Source organism: Vicugna pacos, chromosome X (assembly GCF_048564905.1).
Source record: "Vicugna pacos chromosome X, VicPac4, whole genome shotgun sequence".
Lineage (NCBI taxonomy): Eukaryota > Metazoa > Chordata > Mammalia > Artiodactyla > Camelidae > Vicugna > Vicugna pacos.
In genome coordinates this window covers 29780350-29806108 of record NC_133023.1, presented here as the reverse complement: position 1 = coordinate 29806108, position 25759 = coordinate 29780350, and the positions used below count along the sequence as shown (strand labels likewise).

The following is a 25759-nucleotide window of genomic DNA, read 5'->3' as shown; positions in this document are numbered from 1 at the left end:
TACGTTGGGTACAAAGTGCTAAATATGGAGACCCACAGCAGAAGGCCAAGCAAGGCGGGAGGCAGTGCCACAAACTGAGCGATGTGAGTGTCCGGACTTGGACTCTTGGCTTCCAGGTCACTTTAGGGATGAGGAAGGCGTTGATCTTTCTCAGTGTGTGTGTGTGTCCCCTCCCCCAAGCCCTCTCAAATAAAAGAGTAGCTGCCAAAGCTGTCAAAACACACTCAACCACCTGCTATAAAATTATAGGGGGGCCTGCCCATCAAGTCCAGACAAATGGGCTTTTCCTTGAGACAGCAAAGGCAACAGGACTTTGTGGACAGAAGTGTTAAACGCCTGCCCAGACCCTTCCGTCCAAAAACAGAACTCAAGAGCTTTAAGTTACTAAGTCGGGTAACGGGACAAAGTTCTTGCACAGGTGGTTGAAAGGCTAGGCTCAGCTTAGTTCTCCTTGTACCTCATACCACCTTTACTTTCTAAGACAACGGATGAGCAAGGCCAGTTTTTTCCAACAGAGGAGCGCGTGGACATCACAGAGCAGGTGAGGAAAAGGGAAGAGAGAAGGTGGAGGGCAGGTGAGGAGGGGGGAGAGTGAGCTCTGTTCTTTCCTACCCACTTTGGCCTCCCTGCGGCCTCTGCTCAGCAGAGGCTGCTTTATTATAAGAAGGCTGAGACACAGGCCAACACGATGGATTTCTCAATATTAGGCAACCATTGCTGTGTTTTCCTATGATACTTGTCCGAAAGTCTTTGAACACACGTGGCTAAAGCTTGGGTTCCTGGTCAGTGACCAGCACCAGCGGGGCTGGTTCTTCTTGAACAGGCATCTGGTAAGTGGCCACCATGGTCCCAGAGAGGCCCTGGATCTACTGGCTTCTGGAAGCCAGCTTCAGCTTCCAGGCCCTCGGAGGCCGCCGGCACTAGGAACTGCTACTAACAGCCAGCCGTGGCCCGTCCTCTCCCTGCCCCAAGCCGAGCACGCCAGAGCTCAAGTCCCTGCCCCACGGCGCTGGACTGCCCACGGGGGTGAATGGGACTGACTCTGCAATGCTATTGAGCTTTGGGTTTTGTTTTTTTATCCCGACAACTGCTTCACCTTGGTGAGACATAAACTCTCTGCAGAGAGGGTCTGTCTGGGGCTTCCCGGGGGGGGGGATCAAAGCCCCTCTCTCACTGCCCCAGAGGGCCGCGGAGCAAATGCAGCAAGCCCCGTTTTCTTCAAGGGACTTCTTCAAGGCAGCACAGAGATGAACACCCATCGGGCCAGATAACCATCGGTCTACCCCAAAGTCCCTTCGTAGGGATGCGAGAGAGAAGTGGGAGAGGTATTAATGAGATTCTTGACGGCTTGGTTCATCCCATTCATGAGAGTAGGACTGTCTTGTCAAGCCCTCGCGGCCACATGGAAATATTCTTGGATGATAACATGTTTCATCCATGAGATTCTAGGCTCTTTGAGGCTCTCTTCTCCCCAGGGAGAGTAGAGCAGCAGGTCCCTTTATGGTTCCCAGGCAGCTATTAGGGGAGACTTCGGCGATAGTCCCTCCTCCAAGATACGTCACTGAAGTGCTATTACTGAGATATGACAGCAACCCGGAGAACGTGCAGGGCTGCAACTTCTTTTGACAGGTCTTGGAGACTGAGTTAATTGGCACTATTTGTGGTACCTACTCTAGTTTGTGGAAGGGTGGGGTTTAATTCACTTCATGAGCTACAAAAAACAAAGCATGGTAAAAGGACTTGGAAATTGCCACAGGAAATACACCCTCGTGCTGCCTGAGTCCACATGGCCTTGTGAGATGAACCGTCACACAAGTTTTTGTGACTGCTTGGGAAGAAAAGTTTTTCGACTTATCTAAGGCCAAGCCTCCTGTTTGCAAAAACTACCAGGCTAACGTGCTCTTCCTTGATCTCAGAGATGGTTAGGACACAGGTATGTTCGTTTTGTGTATAATTTAATAAGTATACGTACAATGTATGCCCTTTTCTGTATATGTGTTATTTCAATAAAAACGTTTCAGGAACAAACTTGAATTAAATGCAACTGCATCCGCAGTGCTCGGTAAGAAGGAAAGAGGCATAGAATAGGGGACGGCGGGGGAGTCATTATAGTCTGGGAGGGCCAGTACACACTTCAGGCAGGTAAAATCAGAGCCATGGAAACATTACGGGGATAATGGTAATTGGGCTTTGCTGGAAAAGTAATCTTTTGGTCTGAAAAAAATCTGAGTTAGAGATAAATCAGGTTTTTATTTGGTTGGTCAATATCTATGCAGATCCTTCTACCCACAGCAATAGTACAGCAAGGTCGCATCGTTTGGCTGGGAGGTCAGAAGCCTGTGGGGCGATACATGGCCTGGTGGAGGGGGGCAAATTTTTAGCTTTAGCTTTATCATGTTCCACCCTAGAGTATGTGTGGCTTGCTTAGTTTGCATAATTACTTCTCCCATTCTTTTTTAGAGGCTGGGTGGAGATAAAGGGATAGAAAGTCTGATATGTACAAATTCAGTTTCCTCTTAAGAAACAATAATTAGAACCTAGAGGCTAAAATAATGATCATAAGATGAAATTTCCTAAATTTAGGCTTTCTTTAAAGCGAGCGATCTCATGCATAATCCACAGGAACTAAGAACAAAAAAAGGGCAGATCAACCAGGAAAAATGCCTCCCCGCGCCCCACAAATCCAAATCAGCCATTTGATGCGTGGCATTGTTTATGCTCCAATTAAGGCAGCACTTTGTGCAGCTAACCTCCATTTGACCTACAGAAGAAGCAAGTTGTTTTTCTGGAGCTAGTCATTAGTTGAACTGTAACCGATATTCCCTTGATGGCAAAACTTCATTTAAGTTGAAAAAGGAAAATCAATAAACAGATGACCTGAGGACTAATGAGCAAGGAGTTCTGACCCCATCTATCAGCCCTTCCCCGGGGCCGCCAGGGACTCTGGAGACCAGGGAGAGAAATGAGAGCAAGAGGCAGAGGAAAAGCTGGACCTGGTCGCAAACTTACCTGGGAGAATGCGATTCCAAAAGCCACTCCAGCGATGATTCCCATGTTGGTCTCCATGAAACTGGTCACCAGATCATAACAACCCTGAAAACAGAGAGAGACGGTCTCAGAGACATGTTTTACCCAAGCCAGATGGGGCTGTGTTACCCTGTAACACTCCCACATACACCCCAACCTTCATTCCACGAGCAGAATGAAAAAATCTCAAAGATACAAAAGGTGTAGAGAGTAGTACAATGAACCCCCAACTGACCCTTCCTCTAACATCACAATTAACATGTGGCCAATCTTGTTTTGTTGAAATCTCTTCAACACTCATCCCCCCCGGCTGGATTATTTTAAAGCAAGTCTCAGACATACACTTTCATCTGCAAATGTTTCCATAGTGGGATTAAATTTAGCAAGAAGTCTGTAAGATCTATGCAGTGAACACAGTAGGGATACAGAAGTAGACTTGGACAGATGAAAAGGCATTCCACATCCTCGAACAGGAAAACCCAGCATCATAAACATAGCTACGAGCCTTTTGACAACAAATGACAAAACCTTAGATAAATAAAGTGAAATCATCTGGTTAGAAAGAGGTGTTTGAATACCTGCCAACTTTATGGCATTTTAGGCTTCTTCCTATGGAGACCATTAAGTTTTTTGTGTTTTTGTTTTTGTTTTTTTAAGCAGGGAAAAAACCTATGTTCTGGAGTCATCTTTTCCACAAACTTACTATATGACCTTGAACAAGTCACTTCCTCTCTCTCTAGATGTCAATAACCTCATTCATAAAAAGAAGTGAGTTTCCCTTTAACATACTATGAAACTCCAAATGTTGTGACTAAAACCAATACCAATTTTACCAATTTCAATATTAGTTTAAAATTGATATAGCTCAGTGGCAGAGCACATGCTTAGCATGCACAAGATCCTGAGTTCAATCCCCAGTACCTCCATTTAAAAAAAAAAAAACAGGTCCCTACGGATACTGATAAAAGTCAATTTATGTACCAGGACTCATGAAACAGAGGCCACCCTAGTGGCTTGGCCCACATCACAAATCCTCGACACCCATCAAGGAATCCCAAGATATGTCAACTACAATCTTCTAACTCAGCTGGAACTAGCTTACCTTACGCTAGAGTTCGGTTTCTTTAAAATAAATGGTCTGGTTGGAGTTCAGCAATGCTGCCAAGTAAGTTTTGTTGCTGTTACTCTGGATTACATGTTGTCAGCCTGGCCCAGGTAGGACACCAAATAATGTACTTTACTCATAACACAAAGGCAAAAGCGGACACTTCCTTGTCTGACAGCTCAAACAGTGGGAATTAGTGAGTGTGTATGTGTGCGCGTGCGCTCGCACACATGTGTGAGGGTTTTATATTATACTTATTTGGAACTGGGCCAAATCAACCTAGACTTCTATTTAGCCTTGGAAGACGTGTTTTTTTTTTTTCCAGTTTTCTGGAAAAGGGCTTCAGCTTGAACGTATAAAGTCTGTGAAAAATCAAGACGTTGACTGCATTAACAGGGTAAAGGAAATTGTTGTTTATCAAGAAAGGCCCACTAAATCGTAATAACATCTGAAGAATGAGAACAAAGAACATCTTCCATTTTTAAATTCAAAATTTAACAATTTAACATGTCTCATAGAGCTTCTGAAAATGCTGCCAATGCTGTATCTTTTAATAAGCGATGTTTTATGCAGTCTGTTGGCAAATTAAAAGAGATGCATTAACTTAGCAGCAGTGCTTTGACACATGTTTTCAATGCAATGGACAGACTATACTCCTTGGTTATGTGATGCAAATGTGAAGGCCAGGGCAGGGGTGGGAAAGGAAATACGTTATTGCTCATGGGAAGTTTTGAAATTCGATTCTCTCTTTTAGGAGAAGCTGGCAAGCTGACTTCATTTTAATAGTGAAACTATATATCACATGATTTTCCAAAAGGTAGTAGAAAGGAGGTCAGTTCAGGTTAGGAAGAAGTCAAAGCAAGAAGAGAGGTGGATATTCCAGCACTTTCCCAAATGGTAGTGGCTAAGATAGCTTCTCTCTGTGCTGGTCATCTTTCATTGGGGTGTCTCCTCCCTGCAGTGACAGTCGGGCAGGGGAATGCACTTGAGATCACCAGCGGTGTTAGGTCCGCTCAAAATATGGAAACACAAATCCAGTAATAAAAACCCGAGAGAAGTGAAGTGGGCTGTTCTCTTACTCTGGGAAATAGTTTGCAATAGGTGTTTTTGTTTATTTGTTTCTGCTGTGAACTTTAATTCTACCCATAAAGTGAATATGTTTTTCTAAGGTATGACTTCCACTCCACTGTGGGAGATTTCAGAGTCAGTCACATTATTTTTGATCAGCCCACTCCAACCAGGAAGGGGAATCAGTAAAATGAAGTAAGGGCCTGGCATGAGTACAACTGTGGCCAAACCGTTCTCTCTACACCTTGTTCTTCAAAGCGGGTGGTTTTGTTGTTGTTGTTTGTTTGTTTTTAATGAGCAGCAATAGCATCACGGGGGATTTGGTTAGCAATGCAGAATCTGAGGCCTCCCTCCAGACCCACCGCATCAGAATCTGCCAAATTCTGGGGTTATTCATTTTTAATGAGTTTTAATGAACGTTAACAATAGCTCGAGAAGTTTCATGTGTGCATTAAAGTCTGAGAAGCACACTCCTGGATAACAACAGTTCCCCCACTATTCTTCACTGTAAACAGAAAGCAAATTAATGAATTGCATCAGTCAGAGAGTTACTTAAGATGAGAAGATGAACTGATTTCACTTCTTCGTGGTTGTTCCAACGATCGAAGACCAAGGTTGAAATAAACATCTTCCATCTCTAGCCTTTTCTCTGTTTTTTGCTCCAGGGGCCCACGAGCCCATTTTCCAGGTCTCAGCCTAGCTCCGCAGACTACCACAACTACTTTGATCCTACAAGCCCAGTCCATGTTTGCATTCCACCCGAAATTCTCCCTGAAACCACAATCTTATCTGCCCACAACAATCTCTTTTAATTTCCTAAAATGAAAGCCTGGTTGTCAGGTGTGAGATAAATCTACAGAGAGAACTGCTAAATGTCCTAGGAAACACCCAGAAACAGAACAGGTAATTTGCTCGCCCTCTCAGCAAGTCTAAATCAACACGGCCTCCAATGGAAAACACCTGGAAGTGGCAGACTTGCAATAGCAGGAGCAGACGGCTAGTCCCAGACAGGTTCTGGGAAGAGGTATCTCAGGATCTGCCAAGTAGAATAACTCCCTCTCTTCCTCTTGCCCTTGATCTTAAAAAAAAAAAAAAAAGTCAAGGAATTCCTAGGGAGTACGGGCTCAGCTATGAGTTAACTGAACCTGCAGACATTTCAGCATCCTGCTTAGCAAAACCAAAATCAGTGGTGTCCCCCAAACAACAAATATCCTGCTTAACCGTTCTCGCCTCCTTCCTCCTTTCTCCCAGTTATCTGTACAAGGTAGGTTTCTCAGGCTGCCAGGTAAGAGCCAAGATTCCCCTTTCTGTGGACCCTATGGTGTTCAAGACACCAAGAGATCTACAGAGATTTAGAATCTACTTATTCTATGTAACAGGATCCCGCATAACTAGAATGAGGCAGTCGTTAAGCCTCCTGGGGGAGGCTAACCTTCACGAGCACCTGATACTACAACCTCCACCCCATCCGCATCTCCTACCTTTTAAAGATGAGAGGTGTGTCTGAGACTTAGGCCCGGGAAGTAATTCATCTGAGAAGTTCAGGTGGGCATTAACTGAGAATATCTAATGAAACTGAGTAGACAGATTTGTTTTCATTCACTTTTTCTCCACTGAGGGAGCCAGGGTGGAGTGTCTAAGGGAAGTAAGAGAGAAGTTACGTACCTCTTTGAGGTATGTGAGGTACCCAGGAAGATATAAAGTAGGATTCGGTGGCGGGGGGTGTGTGTGTGGGGAGGGAGACCAGTTTGTAGGTTACCAGTGAGATGATTTCTTTCTGGAAATCGCTGAAAGGATGATAGAAATGAAAACAAAGAAAAGATCCTCCCTACAAGGACCTGCTGCATCATTTCTAACAAAAGACTGAGTGTGGGGTAGTGGGAGACAGTCACACTACAGCTAACATTGAACATCATAGTTAACATGCATCTTGTCCCTACTCTGTGCTGTGCACTGTGCTTTAGATATTTTATCTCATTCAATCCTCGTATCTATCCTAAGGGGCAAGATTATTACCTCTATTTTACATATGAGAAACACAAGGCTGAGAAGGTTAAGTAACTTGATCACACAACCAGCAAGTGGCTGAGCCAAAATTTAAACTGGAGTCTGTGGTCCTGACTTCTAGGCCCTCAAATTTCACAAAAGAAGAGGAAGTCTGGGTGAAATTAAAAACAAAAACAAAAACAAAAACATATCAAGGTTCATGATTGCTGCTTCTACAAAGGACCTCCGGAGGCTGAGCTGTGCCCATATCTCACTGCTGTAAAGCACGTCTTGCCTTCTATACATTGGAGCATCCACCGAGTGCTACGTCTGCTCAGCACTTCATCAAGTGGCGGCATAATGACACACATGGGTGCTCAGCAGGGAGGCCCATGAAGAAACCAGAAGTCACCTTACTGATGAGAAGCGAAGGAGGCCTCGCACTTTGAGTTCACAGGAAAATGCCAGTCAGAACAGATGGCCTCTTAGCTAAGAAGCTGTCAGCACTGAACATCCTGTCTCACCACGCCCATAGCCAAGTAACACGCCCCAAGTGACAAAACGAGCTCCTAGACTGGCGACAGTGCCTCGCAGCAGTTCTGCCATCGACACCAAAATTAAATGGGTAAAATATAGAAACTATCTCTTAACATTCTAATCTTGAAAAGATGTTATCTTCTCTGAATTAGTCAGTTGTTGGCTGAGATCCTATAGGATTTTAAAGACCTTAGAAAACTAGAACTTTACCTTAGTGAGAAAGTAAAATTAATCTGATGGCTGCATAACCACAGGTAAACTCAACAGTAGGCTTTTCCCTGTTCCTTTTGTTTCACCAGAACATATTTTCTACCTGGCATTTCTCTACGTGTCTAAGAGCATAGATAGCCTTTGCGCACAGCTGGGCCATGTCTTCACCATGTTCTCTGCAGAGCAGATTACAGAATTGATTTTCCTTTTCTCTGACTACTTAAATTTCATTTCCCACACGTCTACTATGTACTAACTTTCCAATTTCTTTTAGCCAGTTTTTTTTTCCCCTCTAATTTCTCTGGGAGTCAGGATATTGACAGTGTGTTGAGCTGAAGTTGTTGATTTTCTTTTCCTACAGCACTGAACTCCCCAAGATAAAGGCCACCCTCTTTGCAGGAGCAGATGCCGCCTGCCAACTCAACTCCCTCTTCCCGCTGAGGACTGGCGCCCAGCTGGGAACAATTTCATGTTTCAAAAGTATGTTAAGCGGAAGAAGGACGTCCAGAAAGAAGAAAGGCACCATTCCCTGACATCAGCATCAGAGCTAACAGGAACCACTTGCTAAACCTTCCGAACTATGCCTCGTAGGGTCTGGCTGAGGGAGAGGGACGCGAGGCCGAGCTGAGTCACGGCTCTCTCTTCCAGGCGTGGGCGGCCTTGAGCGCCTCTGCTCGGCAATCAAGAACCACAAAGGAAGATTCTTGACTCTCTCCAAGACTCCCATTTCTAACCTATTCGTCAGAATTTCACAGAGGCCAAAAAGCCCTCCCCAAACATTCACTACTGATCCCATCAGGGCTGGGGGCGGGGGAAGCAAGTACCTTCTGGTTAACTTTAGTGGCGGCCACGGTCAGGTTGTGCAGATCCTGGGGGTTACAGTCGGTGTCGTTCATGCAGCAGCTCGGGGGGATGCCGTGTTCCAGGAAGTAGGGGCTGGTGCTCCAGTTGGTGTAGTTCTGCACGCCACAGCAGCTCAGCTGTTAGCAGGGAAGGGAAAAGACTCAAGTGCGGCAGAGCAGAGGCATGGTGCTCTGCGCACTCACCGCCCTGCGACTTCTAAAACGAAAGCACGGGCCAAGCCCCTAAGCCAACAGGCGCAGCCCTGGTGCGTCAGGATGAGCTGAAGCTCCACTAACAGTTCTGCGCGCTGGAAAGCCCGCTTGAACTCAGCGGAGGAAGTGAGTTCTAGATCACAACGCTCATTGGTTCCCTTAGCACCGCCGCAAAGCAAAGCAGGTGTGCTGGGCCCGGCTACGCAGCAAAATCACCTGTGTGATTGGATGCCGTTAAAGAGGCAGGTGCAGCTCAACCAAATCGGGGCTGTCGATGGGGTACCGAGGCAAAATGGGTTTTAAAAAGCTCACTACGGAATCTATCCTAATTCGTACATAAATGGTTTAGGGGGGAACAAAAGGTGCACACGGAGGAAGAGAGCTGGGGCTGGTAAGCTAGCTGATCTTGTAAATCAAGTTTCACAGGGACACATCCATGCCTATGCGTTCCGTGTCGCCTAGGGTGGCTTTTGTGCCACAACAGCAGAGCTGGGTAGCTGGGACAGAGAATGCCTGGCCTTCACAGCCTAAAAGAGCTGCTATTTGACCCTTTACAGCAAAGGTGTGCCAACTGCTGACATAGAGGGTGTTAAAGCCAATGAGGCAAAACATAATTATTTGGCAAATCTGGGTAAAAGGTGTACAGCTCCTTGGACTCTTGCAATTTTTCTGTGTAAGTTGGAAATTTTATCAACATAAGTTACAAAAAAACCCTCATAAAAATCAGAATACTGCTTCTGAAGTAAAACCAAAACTAAAACAATACAAGACAGCCCTCAACCCAAAACCTCTCTAGTTGATCCTGATGGGCCGTTGGGCTCGAGTACCACCAGGCAGGAAACATTGACTTTCCTCATATCCTCCGCGAAGCACCAGGCAGCCCAGCCATTCACACACCTGAAACATCCTCAGTCGCTCCTAGATCCGCTCTCCACACCCACTGCCCCACCCAAGCCCGTGGAAGCAGCTCAGCTGGGCTCTCCACCCAGCCTAAAGACACCATCTCCAGAATGCCGGCCTTAGGGAGCCAACTCAAAGTAGGGCTGTCCTACACTCACTGCCTACCTCCTTGTCAAGGTTTTGGATTTTAAGGGCAAACTAGCTCTCCCTGGGATGCTCACATCCTTACCAAGGAAAAGCAAACCAGAGGGAGTTGTCCTCTTTGACGCTAATTACCTGGATCATTAGACCCTGAATAAGTACTGGATGTCTACTCTTGGTAAGGGATCTGGATCAAGAGGTGGAGAATGGGGATCAAGAGCTAACGCTGCTGGTCCAACGTCACGGACAGCCCACAAGTCCAAGGCCAGACCCTGTGGGCAGCCGGCAGCCCCATTTCCTTCCCTGGGACTTACACTGCGCTGCACGTGGTCCACCGCCCGGCTCCTCTCGTCGTTGCCCTTGTAATTCTGCATGGCGTCCGTGTAGGTCCTCAGGAAGGTGTCCTTGATCTAGGGAAGACAAGGAGGAACGTGGCTCTGGTCCACTGCGGCCCAGATGGACTCAGATTCATCCCAACTTCCGCCCCAAAATAGCCTCTCCTGAAAGTCTCTGAATAAATGTAGGCCAGGGAGGAAATGCCCTGTTTCTAGAGACAAAAGGGCTCAGGAAATTAACCAAGGGATTTATCAGCTCAGGAGCTTAAAAGAATTCTTTCCCCCTACCCCCAATCCAGAGGAACCCTGCCTAATGACCTACGGAGTGGCTGGTCATTTTCAGAAGGGGCCGTCATGGTGGAATGCTCACCCTCAGGCCTGGGTTTTCTAGTTATTTGCTTTGAATTGGTTAACCGGGGATAACTCAAACATGGGGCCCAGTCCCAGCAGCACACACGGGGGGAAGGTGGGAGCGAGCCGGGCCAGGCCTGGGCTTCACACAGGCACTGAAGGCACCTCTAGGGCTGTCGAGGCCATGGCTTCATCAGGTGTCACCTCAGCTGAGAATCAGAATTGGGGGGTCTACTTGCAGATGCAGAGCTCACATCAAATGGGTTCTAGAAGTCAGCCTTGGCATGTGAGGGGCCATGTCTGGTAAAGGGGAAAAGCAGGGTGATGGGGAGAGGGGGCAGGAAGCACAGAAGGCAGGCTCACTGGGAACTTCAGCCGGCCAAGCACAAAAGCACAGCCCGAGTACAGGTGAGGCCAGACTTTCCAGGGCCGCACAGACACTCAACCTCACCATCCTTCCCACCTCCGTCTCCTGATTCTTCCCATTCCAACACACATGTGGCTGCTTCGATCTTTACTGTTATTTACAGGGAATAATAATGAATTTTGGAGGGAGAAGGGGAGTTAAAACCAGAACTTTATTGTAGCGTATACACCTTCTGACCTATCATCAATGTGCACATCTGAAAAGTGATACCGCAGCGGCTACAGGCGGCCCAGGAATGTCTCAGCTCCGTGCTAGCATCTATATGTTGTCTAAATAGAGCAGCCTGGGGTACCATACATGGAAGGATGGCCACACAAGACAGCAGTGGTGTCCTTGAAACTAGCAGGAGCACAAAAGATTCAAAACTATTTTCCTCCAGCTGTAGAAATCTATAAAATGTTACATGTCAGATGAAAACAAAGCGCAGCTGTAGGGGTTTTAGATCGTGAAGTCTTCTCTCCTTTTCCCTCCCCACCAAGCAAAGCAGCTGGGCTCCTGACCACTGGGGTGTGGATCTTACCCCAGGCGGCAGGGGGCGCCCGGCAGGGCTCTGGGGAGGAGAGCACAGGCTGCTTTGGGGAAATCGAGCACTTTGCCTTTGGCGAACGACGAGTAGGGCTTGCCCTTGCCGCCTGAGAAACCCTGTTATATGGACACACACTCGTGCCTTGCGGAAGCAGCTGTTTTAAAAGTATTTCATCTATATGGAAGGTCACTTTTAAAACAAGGTGGAGAACCCTTTTATGCCACAGCTATGTAAAGAAATAGAGATAACGATTAACAAGCAAGATTTCAGGTTTGGCGAAATTCGTGCGTTTAGAATTGCATTGGAATTTCCACTCCCAGTACATGGCATCTGGAAACTAGCGACACCACTGGAGATGCCAGCGAGCCTCTACACACCCCTTACACGTTCCCTGAGGTTTCCAAAATCCTCCTCCCAAAGACCCTTAATTGAGTTCTCCACTTGGCCGATACTCACCTCATGACGAAACACAAACCCTGAAATGCCAGCAACGAGCTCAGCCAGGAACACGAGGGACAGGAACATGGCATACTGCAAAGTCAAGTGCACGGGGACAGAGTCAGATACGGCGGCAGGAAGACGCGTGCTAGCGCCATGCCTGTCAGCCCGGCTCCACGGGGACAAACCTGGGCGGGCTCTTTACAACCAAGTATCCCCTCTTCTGAACGTTAGGCTCCCTAAGCTAGAAAGGACTCTGTGTCACAGGACACAGCTCCGCCTTGTCTGGGAGTCCTTCAGACCCTCTTCCTCACAAGGGTCACCTGGCGTCTGCAAGCCGAGTCCCCTCCCTCCATCCGTCCACCCCTGGCAGCTCATTCAGTTTTTAAACTGTTCCCACAGCTAGAAGGGCCTCCTTCCCCTTGGCCACAGTCTGCCCACTTATAACTTCCACTTGCTGGTGTTGGATCGGCTTCCAGGAGACCCCAGGACCAGCCCGACCTCTCTTCCGTGCCACGGCCCTTCCTCGGTGCCAACACAGTCGTTGTTAATCTGCTGCTTCTCTTCCTCGGGGCCACCCTCCCGTTTCCTTAAGCACATCTCCTAGGAAGTGGCTTCCAACCCCCTTCCTTTGGAGTCGTATTCCCCCCGTCCCTCCCATCCTAACAGAACGGCCGGGGGTGCACAGGCCTGCCTCACCGTCTCCCTCACAGTGGCCTGAATGCGGCACCCACGGTGGTGCCCTGGGACCCCTTACCTCTCGTGCTCTGCGCACAGTGTAGTGTTAATGGCCTTTTGAAAAGCAAATCGGCTACCCTACTGCTGAACAATGTTTGCAGGCACCTAGAAGTGCTTCTTACTCAGCTCACGCTCCCTGCGCTTTCCGAGCTGACTGTCTGTGTGCGCACACACGCCTCAGCTCAGGGCGATTACACGGTACTTATGAGACATTAAGGGTTTCCATTTTTGTGACTTTGAAAAGCAGATAAAAGGAAAGAGAATTGATTCCTTTCCTACAAGGCATATGTCTTACAATCTGCCTCTTCTCAGCTCAAAATGAAATAACGACAGTCCTGAGTGTTCGGAATGGCCCTCGATGATGCCCTGGAATGTGCGTACGCTGCACACGGCCGCGTTACTTACTTGTAAAGTATACATATGCGCGTAGGGTCATAAATTATTTTTTCTTAGCTAGGGGCACATATATTAAATAGAGGAAATGCCAGTTTCATTCAAAATATTAATAAAAGTTTCTACACACACTTAAAGCACAGACACTAAAATATCAAGCACACAGTTACTAACAGAACGCTCCATGTTCGTGACTTCTGTCTCTCAACTTGGTACAAAATGCAACGAGAAGCACATTTTACCGGAGGGAGTCTCGCCCCAGGCCTAGACTCCACCAGAAAGTCCTTTGAGATAGTAAACCGTCAACAGGCAGGTGGGAGAAAGAACACTGGATTTCGGTCCTAGCCTTGTTGTGGAATATCTCTTAGGAAAGAGGTCACCGCTCTGGGCCTCCATAAAGTGAAAACAGTTATTTCCAGTTGTTTTGCAATGAATGAGGTTAAATGAGGGCCGTACAATTCTAGACAGACAGTTAATCAAGTGACTTCTGCTCTCTTCAGCTACATCAGCAGTTTCCTGTCTCTGGGAAGTTCTCTGCTTCCAGGAGCTTCCAGGGGAGAACTGCCGCGCCTTCAGAAGGCCTTGGCCAAGAGCCTACTGGGAAGAGCTCGTGCTAAACCCAGGTGGGAGGGCTCGAGTTTTCTCCAAATGAGAATACTGTAGTACAGGCAGTGCTGGCTTTGGAAAGAAACATATCTTGGTTCCAATCCCGGCTCTCTGCACGTTAGCTGTGGGAACCTGGACAAGTTATTTCACCTCCAGGTCTTTATCACATAACAGGAGCATCCAACGTGCACTTCACGGAGGTGGCGAGGAATAAACAGAACACGGTCTGCACCCAGGACAACATCGAGCAGGTGAAAGGAACGAAATGATAGTTTCTAAAAGACCAGAAACAAACCCAAAATGAAACCCCTAAAAATTCTCTACTCCCCAAAAGGCTCACTTGCTGGCGAGCTCACAAGTGTCAGGAGAAAACGGCCACGTGGTGTGAAGCCACTTTCAGAAGAGGCCAGGGGTCACTGCTGCAGCCTTGCATGCCCTCTTCAGCCCGCCGCAGTCATGGTGTTTGGGCTGGAAGAAAACTTGGTGATTTAGTCCAATACTGTTCTTTCATAAATGGGGACAAAGGCCCAAAGAGGTTACATCCTTGCCCCTGAGACTTAAGCCAGCAAGTGTCAGGGTCAGGCAGGTCTCCAGACCAAGTCCCTTCCCTTCTTGTTTGGACAGATGGATTTTTTGCAATCTTTCTTTTCTATGCCTCTGGAGTTAATTCTCCCCTTGTTACTCACTGTATTAAAGAAAGGGTTCTCAGCACTGGCTGTGTAATAGAACCCCCCGAAGAGCTTTTGGAAAAAATGTGAGGCCAGAGCCTCACCACCACAGATCCTGGTTCCATTGGCTGGAGATGGGGCCCTGGCAAAAGTGCTCTTCAAAAGCTGCCCGCGTGACTTAGGCATGCATCAAAGCTGAGGACCACAGCACTAGACCAAAGCAGACCCTAGGCTTGTAAGAAGGACTAGAAGGTAGACACAGGGCGCTGGTGGAGGTGACAGCAGCAGAAGTGCCTCACTATGGCCTCACTACAGCTTCTCCACCAACCTGGAAGGATCAGGGGCAGCCAGGGTATCCACCTCCCGCATGGGCTGCAGGACAGAAAGTGGCCAAATCAGGCACAGCCTCCATGGGGTTGCCAACAAAGAGACTGACAGGTGCCCGCTTGGAAGGTGGTTCTTTGCAGTGACTCACACCCATATCCATCACTGGCTGGTATCAAGGGTTATGACAATCTAGGGCTAAACAAGAAAGTCCAGGCAAGCCCACACTGACGGAACCTCTGCTCCCCTCTTTCACAGATCAAGACATCCGAACGAAATCCTTTTAAACAAAATTTTCTTTTGAGGAGAGGCCCTTGCTACCTTTTATCTAGAAAAAAACTTCCATATTAACTCTTTTAATAAAAAGCATGGATGAATGACTGGAGAATCAGGCAACTCGTCTACCAACAAGTTAAGGCTTGTGGTAACAGCCTTTCCAAAGCCTGCCCCTACCCTTTGGGAAGCATCAGTGCTGTGTGTGTTCTATTAAAGGCTACCTAGCACTGGTCCTGGTAGCCAACACCTGGCACTGCATTAACCCTCTGCTGGGTGGGGAAGCCCTGGCTTAGCTCAGCTCCCACCGCCTCGCACCAGGGTGTGCGGGTGTAGAGAAGAGAGTGCCCGTGCGTCCGAGCCCTGCCAAGGTCAAGGAGGAAGAACGTCTTTCTCCAAAGGCAACTTGGACATGAAAGGCTGCTTATGGCCGGGACGCTGCCTTGTCCACCCAGGCTGCACATCACCTGCCTGAAGACATTTTTTAAGACAGAATTCAAAACTGGAACAGGGCATCTTGCCATGAGGATACAAATGGCTTATTGGAACCGCTGGCCACTGCCTTGTCATCATCTACCTCAAGGGACCAGGACTAGTTTTGCGCTAGGCGGTGTTTGGGGCTGTTTCTCCCTCTAGGGGATTAAAGGGTGGATTAGGTAAGAGCCTGAACTAAAATTAGAGTCAGCGAATATTAAGGTCTCGTCTGTGGCTTTAAGAAGGGCCACTTCACTTTCATGTGATTTCTATTTTTACAGAGCGGAGTTGGAAAGCAGAATTATATTGTGCCACACTCACCAGTTTCAGCATCCATGGGCTACCACGGCACGTAGCAAAGCACCCGAACAGGCCAAAGACGACGATAGTGGTGCCAGTTCCGATGAGCACGTAGGGAGCATTTGTGGAGTTCTCGGCGATAAGGGAGATATAGGTGCCCAGAGTGAGCTTGCCCCAGACTCCGACGGCCAGCAGGATCACCCCGGTGATCTGAAAAGGGGGAGGAGGGAGACGGGAGCATGAAACTCCTGCTGGAAAAGGTGAGGATCAACACAGAGCAACGTGGCCGGAGTGTGAAGACTCGAGTTTCCATGAGCAAGACGGCACTTGCTGTGGGATTCCCTGAAGCGGTGGGAAATGTCAGACACCATTAACTAAAGCCATCATGGAGTAAAGATCCTTTGATTTTGGACAAGTAAATCTGTCCCTTACACACTCCCATATGCAGGTACTATGTTCATCGGAAATCAAGCCAACAATCAAGAACTTTAAAAAAAATCTGCATAAAAATGTACATTCTAATACAGGTCTGAGCACTTTCTCAGGTCTGGTCTGAGAGCTGCTGCCCAACACTGAGCTGGGCGCAACCAGTGAGGACGTCAGCCTCCCTCTTCAATGGCATGTGTGTATATAGCATGTTTTAAGGATATTCTACATGATGTTTTAAAGAACACAGTGGTTTTCTTTGACTGCAATCACAAACATCTCTACAAAAGCAAAATACTCAACAAAATACTTTGAATCCCTACTGACGCGCTGCCATATTTACAATACTCTATTCACTATAAAACAACAGAAGAATCTGAACAGTTCCTGGAATTAGACTGTAATACGATTTGTCTAATTCTGCTGATCTGTCGGAAGGAAATCCCCATGGCATGTCTAAACCGCAGAACCCTGCACGGGTCAGGCCCTTCCTTCGGGGGATGGACCTGGGGCCGCACACCACGCCATACGCTCCATCCCCTGCAGGCCACACACCCACCAGCTTCAGCTGCTGAAGCCAGTGGTTGACTTTGTGTCTCTTATCTCCCCGGTCTGTCCCTCCTTCAGTTTACCAATAGCTCAGCAACTCACCTGAACTGACACCCCTCCAATGGCCACCACTTCTGACATCTTAAGAGGCTTGAGAGAAGCCAGGGTGTCCAAGGAAGCCCTTTCCCAGTTTTGTCACCCAACACCTCCGCTCCCTGTCCAGCCTGCCCATTCAAGTGAGGAGGCAAGATGAGAAACTGGAGAACACCTGTATGACACAAATCAATGCCCACCTCTCCAAGGTTTCCCCTGTCAATCAACACACTGGTCCGTCATGTCTATAAGTGAACACCACCAAATAGATGCTACACGAGGAAACATCTGGCCGGGCCAGCAAAGATGCCTAGGACTTTCTCTTTTTACACTTCCTTCTGCAGTTTGGAGCCATCAAGTTCCACCATCAGATGGTTCCTCTGCGCAGAAAAAAGAACAGACCCTCCTCCACCTTCCCCCATATCAGCTGAGAGTGGGCCCCACCTGTCTGGGGGATGCGATCAGTGGAAACAATAAGAGTGTGGTGAAACTTTTCTACCCCCACCCCGACAGCCTCTGTCCGTTGTAGAACCATCACTGTGAAAGACAGAAGTAAAAGCTTTAAATCGATCGAGGAACTTGTGCTACTTTTATAAGGCAAAGGTGAAGGAATGAGATGCAATCTTGAGGAGAAAGCGTTTGACATTAATATTTGGGCGAAAGTGGCCCGGTGGAGGTCTACCGTCTTCGAAAAGTCAAAATGGGGATGGCCTTCGTGACTTAAGAAAACCAAGAACTCATTTGTTGCCAAGAGTTCCAAGTCCTCTACTGACACCTGGTGGTTGCTAAAGAAAGTACCTCCCTTGAACACCTTTTCTGGCATACTCTTCCAAATGGAGACAAGATGCTTTTCACCCGCTAGAATCAAAATTTAAGATTCAACTCTCCACTTGTTTGGGGTAAGAATGCGGTGAACATAAGTTAGGTAGAAAGGACAGCGCCTGAGCTATCTTTTATTACTTGACGCTTAGCACGGTGCCAGGCACAGAGTAAATGCTTAATATTCATTAACAAATACATTTCATTTCTCTGGGTCTTAGAACCTCTATTTAATAAAACAGTCTTTCAAATGCCAAATACTCAGAAAACTTCTCCATCAGGTAGATGCTGAGAGGTCACTTAAAATGAAACCAAAGAGAATCTTTCTCCCCTATGTCCCTCTCTGGCATTATCTACCTAGAACTGTAAGTATTACAATGTAAGTGTACTAAACTAGTTAAACTAGGTGTTTAGGGTGAGTATAAGTGTCATCCAGACACTTGGGGTTTTATGCGATTGCGTCCAAAGATTCAGTAACCCTTCGGACATTCACCGAGTAGCGGCATTCCATACACCACTATTGCCAATCATTCTTGGAATGTGACTGCTTTAATGAAAGTGTACGCTGCTCACCAAGTATAAGAGTCTGATATATTTCTGTGGCCAGTGATTTCATGAAGTTCACTTATACTACCTTAACAAATATTACATGCAGTATGTCAAAGTTGACACAAATCAGGATTAAGGCAAATAGTATTAGCATTTTTATTCCTTTTCTTTCAAAAAAATCATTTCTCCAAATTGAGCTATTGGTTTGAGTTTGAAACCTCTCCTCATAAAGCACAAAGCCTATACTATAAACTTGTTAAAATGTTCATATCATGTAAATTACACATTCTATCTTTTTTTTTTTTTGAAGAAAGACAATTTTTACAGACCTCAAGGATGCCTCTTGAAGATTGCCAATGGGCGCAAACCAGGACAACACCATAGGCACCATATTGCATGGGAGAAAAGCCATCCAACATTTTGACCTTGACCACGTCAGACATCCTTTAAGGAACTCCACCTCTGAAATGAGGTGGAAACTGGGATAGACAGGCCCCTTCCAGCACCTGTGTTCTAGGAATATAAAAACCACTCAGAGAGGAATGCCCTTCTCCAGTGTTGCTTCTCTCGTACTTGAACATTCCTGATGGACCAGCTCTGTGTTTGGAAGCCCGAACCCCACATGTGCAGGTTCTCCTGCGCACACCAAACCCACCCCTTCAGCCTCATCCCCCTCACTAGTCTTTGTGGACTCTATGGACTTCCAGGAGAACCGAGCTGCTCTTTGGGAGCTTCCCATACTTTCCTGCTTCTCCATCTTTGCTCATAATGGTCCTCTTACCCAGAATTCTTACCCTTCCTATCCCTACCCGTCTATACCCTAAATACTCCGGGTATACTATATGCACTCCCCACAGCCTCCTTCAACAGAACTTGCTCTGCAGGGTGCCACCATCGTGCACCCTATCCCCCGCCCATGCGCATCCAGGACTGTGATTCCCCTTGAGGGCAGGAGCTGGGGGCCTTGCATACAGTCAATGTGCAGTACCTGTCTGCCGAGTGAACAAATTAGCAGCTGGCTGCGGAGTTAAGGGGGAAGGTGTTTCCTGTTAGCCATCCGCCTGCTCTACCGTCTGAACATCTCTGAGCAACTATTAGACATGGTGGAATGCCAGTGTGAGCAGGCATTGTCATCTGGGGAAATAACAATGTTAAGGAGAAAGAGGAAAGGAAGAAATAGACAAAGAGGAAAAGGTTGGGCTGTGGAGCAGCCTGAAGCGAGTAAAACTGCAAACTGTATTTGGTGATGGTAGCAGTGGTGGACTTGCAGTGAGTCTTGGAAGAAACTGCCAGGCAGTTGAAGGAAAAAGCTCTAAGCAAAGGGCTAAAGATCATAAAACACAATAAACTAGTGCTCACTCACATTTTTCCTCCTATAATAATGCTTCTTATAAAGGGTAAGAAACATACAAAGGCGAGCCAAAGACAAAAGTCGTGGTCTATAGGACTTTTTTCCTTGGTTCCCCCCCTTTTTTTTGGAAAGGATTTTGTTTTTAGAGCAGTTAGGTTTATAACAAAATTGAAAAGGAGGTACAGAGATTTCCCAACATTCCCTGCCCCTCCACACATATAGCCTCCCCATCATCAACATCAGTCCTCAGAATGGCATATTTTTTATCTTGGTTCCTGTTTACAAGCACAGAAACACTCACCCATCCACGTGCCTCTACCAGCACCCACGAAGTGAAAAGCAAAAGACGAGTTCTCTTGACATCTGCCTTCTGCTCTGGGGTGCAGTGAGTAGGTTCAGAGCTCACCAAAATAATTGTGTGTCTGAGCTCTTCAGCGACCTCAAATTCCAAAATCAATCAGTGTGTCACTGATTTGGCTTTCTCATGCAAGTTTTGCTTCTTTCTCAGAAGAATCAATTAGCCAGCAGCCTGGAGCGTGGCCGAGGAGGGGACAGATCGGAGAATATGGATAAACCATGTGAGTGGCCCGGTGAAGGCCCCACCACCTTACTGCCCGCATATCAACCACAGGCCAGGAGGGCAGGCTCGGCGCCCACCAGCACTAACCAGGCTGAGGCTCTCGGTCTCTCTTTGCTCCCAGCATCTCACGATGGCTCGACATTTTCTGCACGCTTACAGCGCAGCTCACAGTGTGTGTGGGGGGGGGGCGGGGGGCACATTACCTCCAGCTACTACTAATTTAGACTTGGTGAGGAGGCTGAAGAAATGATAACGGTTCCATCAGAAACGGCAGATCAGAACTAAAAAAGCTTTAGTGTGATAGCTCACATTACTTGAAAATTGCACTAAAAGAAAACTACAGGTACGTTTGCCACTGTGCCAAGGGGTGTCTGAGATGCTATGGAAGAGACTGACCGAGGTTTACATTCATCCTGAAGTGGATGCTGGGGGAGCAGGTGGCAGAGATAAACGAGTCCCCTGCTCCTGCCAGGTCAGTGCCACTAATGCTGGGAAGTCGCCCTACTGTCCCTACAGCGTCCTGATCCTCAGAGAAGGGGGGTGTATAGCATTTCCATCTTTCTCACACGCCCAGAGACATTTCCTTGAGCCACTCCCTTTTCTGCACACAGACCATACCGCCTCGGATTAAACTGCAGCAGCTCTTCTGGGGCCCATGACAGGCTGTGCCAGGTTTGGGTCTGATAGAGTACAGTACACATACTCTTTTTTTCCCCCTTTAACTGCGTCATACACTAAATAGGAACTTGTGGCATCATTAGAATAACGTGCAGACATTCATGTAGAAAGTGGGGCTCATGAGCCATGTGTTATGCAATTAAGGGAAAAAAGATAACAGAAAATGGAATTATAGAAGCACAAGCTATTGAGAAGATGTACCCTTCTCTAAGAAGCCATCTGAGAGAGAAAGCACAGGATCTAAAACCAGCCGAAAGGAACACGCAGAAGAGACTGGAGGCAGAAATCGCAGTTAGATAGCCATTTTAGGTGGAAGCCGCAATTCAATCATCCCAGAGGTCTACAGGTTAATTCACTCTCAGCCACTATACAGAGATAGTGGGAAATATCCTTCCCCCATTCCAGATGGCTCTATAACTCAGAAAAAAAACGCCTGCCACAGAAACTCCATACACATTATCAATAATTAAAACACAGGTCCTTAGAAGTTCGATTTTAAGAGAAAAGGCAGTCAACAAGCTATGCTTTCAGCTCGTCCATACGGGGAGCGTGTATTTGGAGGGGACCGCAAGGGAGGGCATGTCTGTGCACAGTGCTCTGACCTGATTTTATAAAGATGGGTAAAGCAACCAGAAAGGCATAGAAACCAGCAGCTTCCAGAATCTCATGGTCTTCTCTTTAAACTTGAAGAAGTAACAGTGTGAATCTGTCATATTTACAACTTAAGATTTTATTACGAATTATTTGTGTAAATAGTTAATGCTTTAAAATAGACTAAGAACCTTCAGTTGCAGTTTTGTCGCTAGTAAGCTGTGTGACTTTGGGAAGATCGCCTAACCTTTCTGGGCCTCGGTTCCCCGTTCAGTAAGATCAGGAGGTGGGAAATCCTGACTTCCAGCGCTTCCTGCAGTAACAGCGTTTTGATACAACAAATCTTAATTTCAAACTTGACCTCCATATTCCCTCTGAAATACTTATAGACGTACCAGAAGTTTATTCGGTCCTCCCTGTGACTGACAAACTGTCACCAGCGGGAACAGGAAAGTCGGCTCATTTTGGGACTTGAAGCCAGCTTTCCAAGGTGACAAGTGGTTGCTGGGGAAGAGAAAGGGGGGCACGTGCTGTAGTTTTACACAGACATCCAAAAATGCATAAGTTTGCTGGCACAACAGCAAGCTTTACTTTCTCTATGAAGATGACACTGTCATCTTAAGAGCAACAAGACATATGCTTTGCACTGTTTCTTTCTAGGCAAGTATGTTAGCCAATTCGATCCTTTTGCCCTGTCACTCTTCTGTCTATGTGTGTGGGTGCGTGTGTATGTGCGTGGAAGGGGACACACATTACACAGCATGGTGGGGAGGCTAGCGGTATCAGTAAGAAAGAGATGGGGAAGTTGAGAAGAGGAAGAGAATTGAGATGCTCTTAAAAGCTGACTTGTTAAAATGGAGTTGGAGAACCGACAGGAAACCCAGAGGCCATGTGGTCCAGGCCCTGTTTTCTTCAGAAGGCAGTTGTGGAGGTGGGACTGGAGTTCCGCAGCAATCAGAGCTGCAGGTGAGGACTGAGGCCAGAGGTGACAGCGAGGGAGGAACGTGTCTCAGGAAGCAGAAGCAGGAACAGCGGGAAGGACAAGGGCTAAGGCTTGAGGAAGACGGTCACTCCGATGTGGGAGGACAATGCTAGGAGACGAGGAGCAGCGAGGAGACACAGAGCAGAGTGGACACGTCTGTGAAGGTAGCCGCCCAGAGGAGAAGTAGGAGACACGGAAGAAAGACACATTTTTCTCCTCTAAAGACTCATGGGAAACAAAATCCCAGCACAGTTCACTGACCCCAGGTGCGCCCATGAGTAGACAGGACAGTCTTTATATATACACCCAGTAAAGCCCACTGAGATTATATTTTGTATTTGAATATTATTTCATCCTGTAGCCAATTCATGGAATTTCAATTCCAGGAGCGAGGTCATGAGCCTAGAGTGATGGGGCACAAACTCGAGGTTCTATTTGGATTTCATCAGTGACCATACAGCTAGGGTCAGAAGTGCAGATTGTCTATCGGATCATAGATGCTTTTGAAATATGAAAAGGGCTTTGAACAGCACCGTGAGAAGTCCGGAATTCCAGCTCTGGCTGTGGACCCCTCACAGGCGCTCCTTCACTTGTGTGGTGAAGCAGCTGATCACTTCATAGGAAACGGCTGCAGGGATGTTTTCAGTCCAGCAAACAATGCTTCCTTCTCCCAGATGGCTTATATTTGCATCCACCCTCTCGGACCAGTCAAGTCGTATATCTGCGCTTTAGTTCTTCATCTGCGAAATGACAGGACGGGCCCTGGTGACGTCTACAGGAGTCCTTCCCAGCTAAAGTTGTATGTGTTACCTTGAATTGCCCAGAGGTCCTCAGAGGGGCCAAGATCAAGCCCAACTGTTAGCTAGGATGCAGACCACACTGGTCAATGGCTTTTACCAAGGGCTGGTGCTGGCTGGATTCCATGCACAGCCTGGGGGAGTTCAGCTGGGGTTGGCCAGAGACTGAATGATCTCTAATGTCCTAGGGGCCCAGGAAGTGGTAGAAACTGATCAATATGGCGACAGCACTTTTCTGAATCAAAAACTGGGTCTGGAAATAGTAGAGACGTTGGAAAGAGGCCTATTACAGAAAATCAGGGCTGTGCAGCTGCTAAAGTCATAATAAAGACCACTTTATCAAAATAGCCTTTTACTACTTGAATAATGAAACCCCTTCGAATGCGGCCCAAGCAGTTCCACCTTATACTTAATTCCATTATTCAACAAAGGGTCACAGGAAATTTCCAAACATGTTATTAGGGACTCTGTGAATCCCATCAGGAAATGAGAAAGAATGGGCAGCCCTGAATTGGTTTCACATTTCCTGTATATTATTCTAAAAGATTCTGGACTTTAGGTCTCCTCCCTCTTAAACAAATCCCTAAAGTAAGGCCCTAGAATTAAAAAAAATTCACTCCATGTTTATTAGCACATTGAGAAATGTTCCATTATATCAGGGAGAAATTTTAAGACGGCAGCTTTTTCTGAGCCTCTTGGCATTACTTGTTATTTCTAAGTATTGTTGAGTTCTCCTTGAAAATGTTTAAAACAGGACTTAGTTTTTGATTTACACTAAAAGGGAAAAGTGAGCACACTGGAGGGGCTAAGACTGTCTCGATGTAGTTCACACCTCTGGTTTCACCAATGACCCAGATATATAAATAGACGGCATATAGATGAATGCCTGTTAGGAACTGGGGCCAGCAAAGCCACTTGTGAGGAGATTTATGTACTTAGAAATCAGGACCAGCTGCAGTGGCTAAAGTGACAGAAGCTTAATGTTTGGGGGAGTTCCTCTATGCCACACCTCCTCTGTGGAAGCCCCAAGTTGATCTCACTCGTATTTAAAATCCGTCGGCCCAGTTAACACACACAAAGGTGGGTGAGTGGAAGGAGCACCAAGCCTTAGCACCCTCAGCAGGGGCCAGCCGACTGAAGGCAGAGCTGTGGGGAGAAACCACTTCCTTTCCATTCCTCATGTGATGGAGGACTGGATCCACACTCTGAAAAGATGAATCCAATTCCACGCTAATAAGAAAAGATATTTTTAAAGAAGTTCGTGTCCGGGTCAGCTTATAAACAAGAGCTCCAAGTCTATTACTGATGCTTGTTGACAGACAGTTTGTGCTGACCACACATTTCTCCTGCCCTGTATTGTTAACCGTGTGTATCAAGATTTGAAAAGCCTTGTGGGAGGGAAAAAAGGTCTTTAACCTCCTTTGTCTCCACCAGAGCCTCACCCACATCCTGTACCTGATTTTCCCAGACAACATGTCATTCAGACGTTCTGTCCCGATACCCATGTAAGCAGAATCACTGCTTGTCTGGCTATGAATCTCAATATTTAACTGGAAAGCTAGTCACTGTGCCTGTAATGAACGCACAGGGGAGCTCAGTAAATGCAGAATAGACCTTAGTGGTGCTCTCTTCTCCAAATTCAGCTCCCTTACAGTGGCCGTGTCCTAACAACGACTCCACAAACGGGACCTGGAACGCCCGTCTGTGACTGAGCCATACACGCCTCGCTTGGGATTATGCTGTTGAACAGATTTAGCTCTCTAGGAGTTTCATTCTTTTCAAAAGGGAAAATGTTCTTTGCCTAATGCCTACATAGGATTATCATCTTCAAAATACGAAAACCAAAACCCTAGTCCTCCATATATACCTATATATACTTTATACACACATGTGTAAAGTAAACAAGGAGCTAGAACTCAGACGGTGAAGAAATCCCTGAAGGCCTGTGCTCTGTCTGGCTGTGTGTTGATCAGGGTGAGGAGGTAGGGTGTCTGGGGGAACTTACGCTTCTCTGCAGGTGAAACTGGGGCTGGTAAGACATGAGAGAGAGGATCTATTAATGAGTAAAAAAAAATGAGTAAAAAAATGAGTAAAGTAAGTGAAAAAAATTAAATGAGTAAAATGAGTTTAAATGAGTGGAAAAAAATTATTAAATTAGTAAAAAAAAAATCTGTGGCAGAAACATGCCCACAATATTCAATGAGATTCTTACATGAACAGTGAGGTGGTGCTCTCCCTTCAGTGGTCATAACTTTCTCCTGAGATGATTTACGGGAGGGAAAAAACAACATTTCTATTAGGGATGGAATTAACTTTCCTCTCAACCTTCAGATATCCACACTGCACACACATGTGATAGTGCCACCCAAAAAGACGCACAGAGAAAAGTCAGAAGTCTAATACTATGAGGGTGTTGTGGAGGGGGGAGTGACTTTAGGTAGCACAAGTTCTTGACAAAAAAA

General features: G+C 46.8%; 1 protein-coding gene across 1 annotated transcript in view; it reads right to left on the bottom strand.

The window, feature by feature from the left end:
• TSPAN7 (tetraspanin 7) overlaps nt 1-25759 on the bottom strand; it is a 113747-nt gene that overhangs the window by 5602 nt on the left and 82386 nt on the right. The window contains exons 2-6 of the mRNA XM_006211833.2: nt 15904-16092; nt 12125-12199; nt 10344-10439; nt 8758-8913; nt 3010-3093 (exon numbers count right to left, since the gene is read on the bottom strand). Of these exons, the coding sequence (XP_006211895.1) occupies nt 3010-3093; nt 8758-8913; nt 10344-10439; nt 12125-12199; nt 15904-16092 (600 nt within the window). The remainder of the gene's footprint in view (nt 1-3009; nt 3094-8757; nt 8914-10343; nt 10440-12124; nt 12200-15903; nt 16093-25759) is intronic.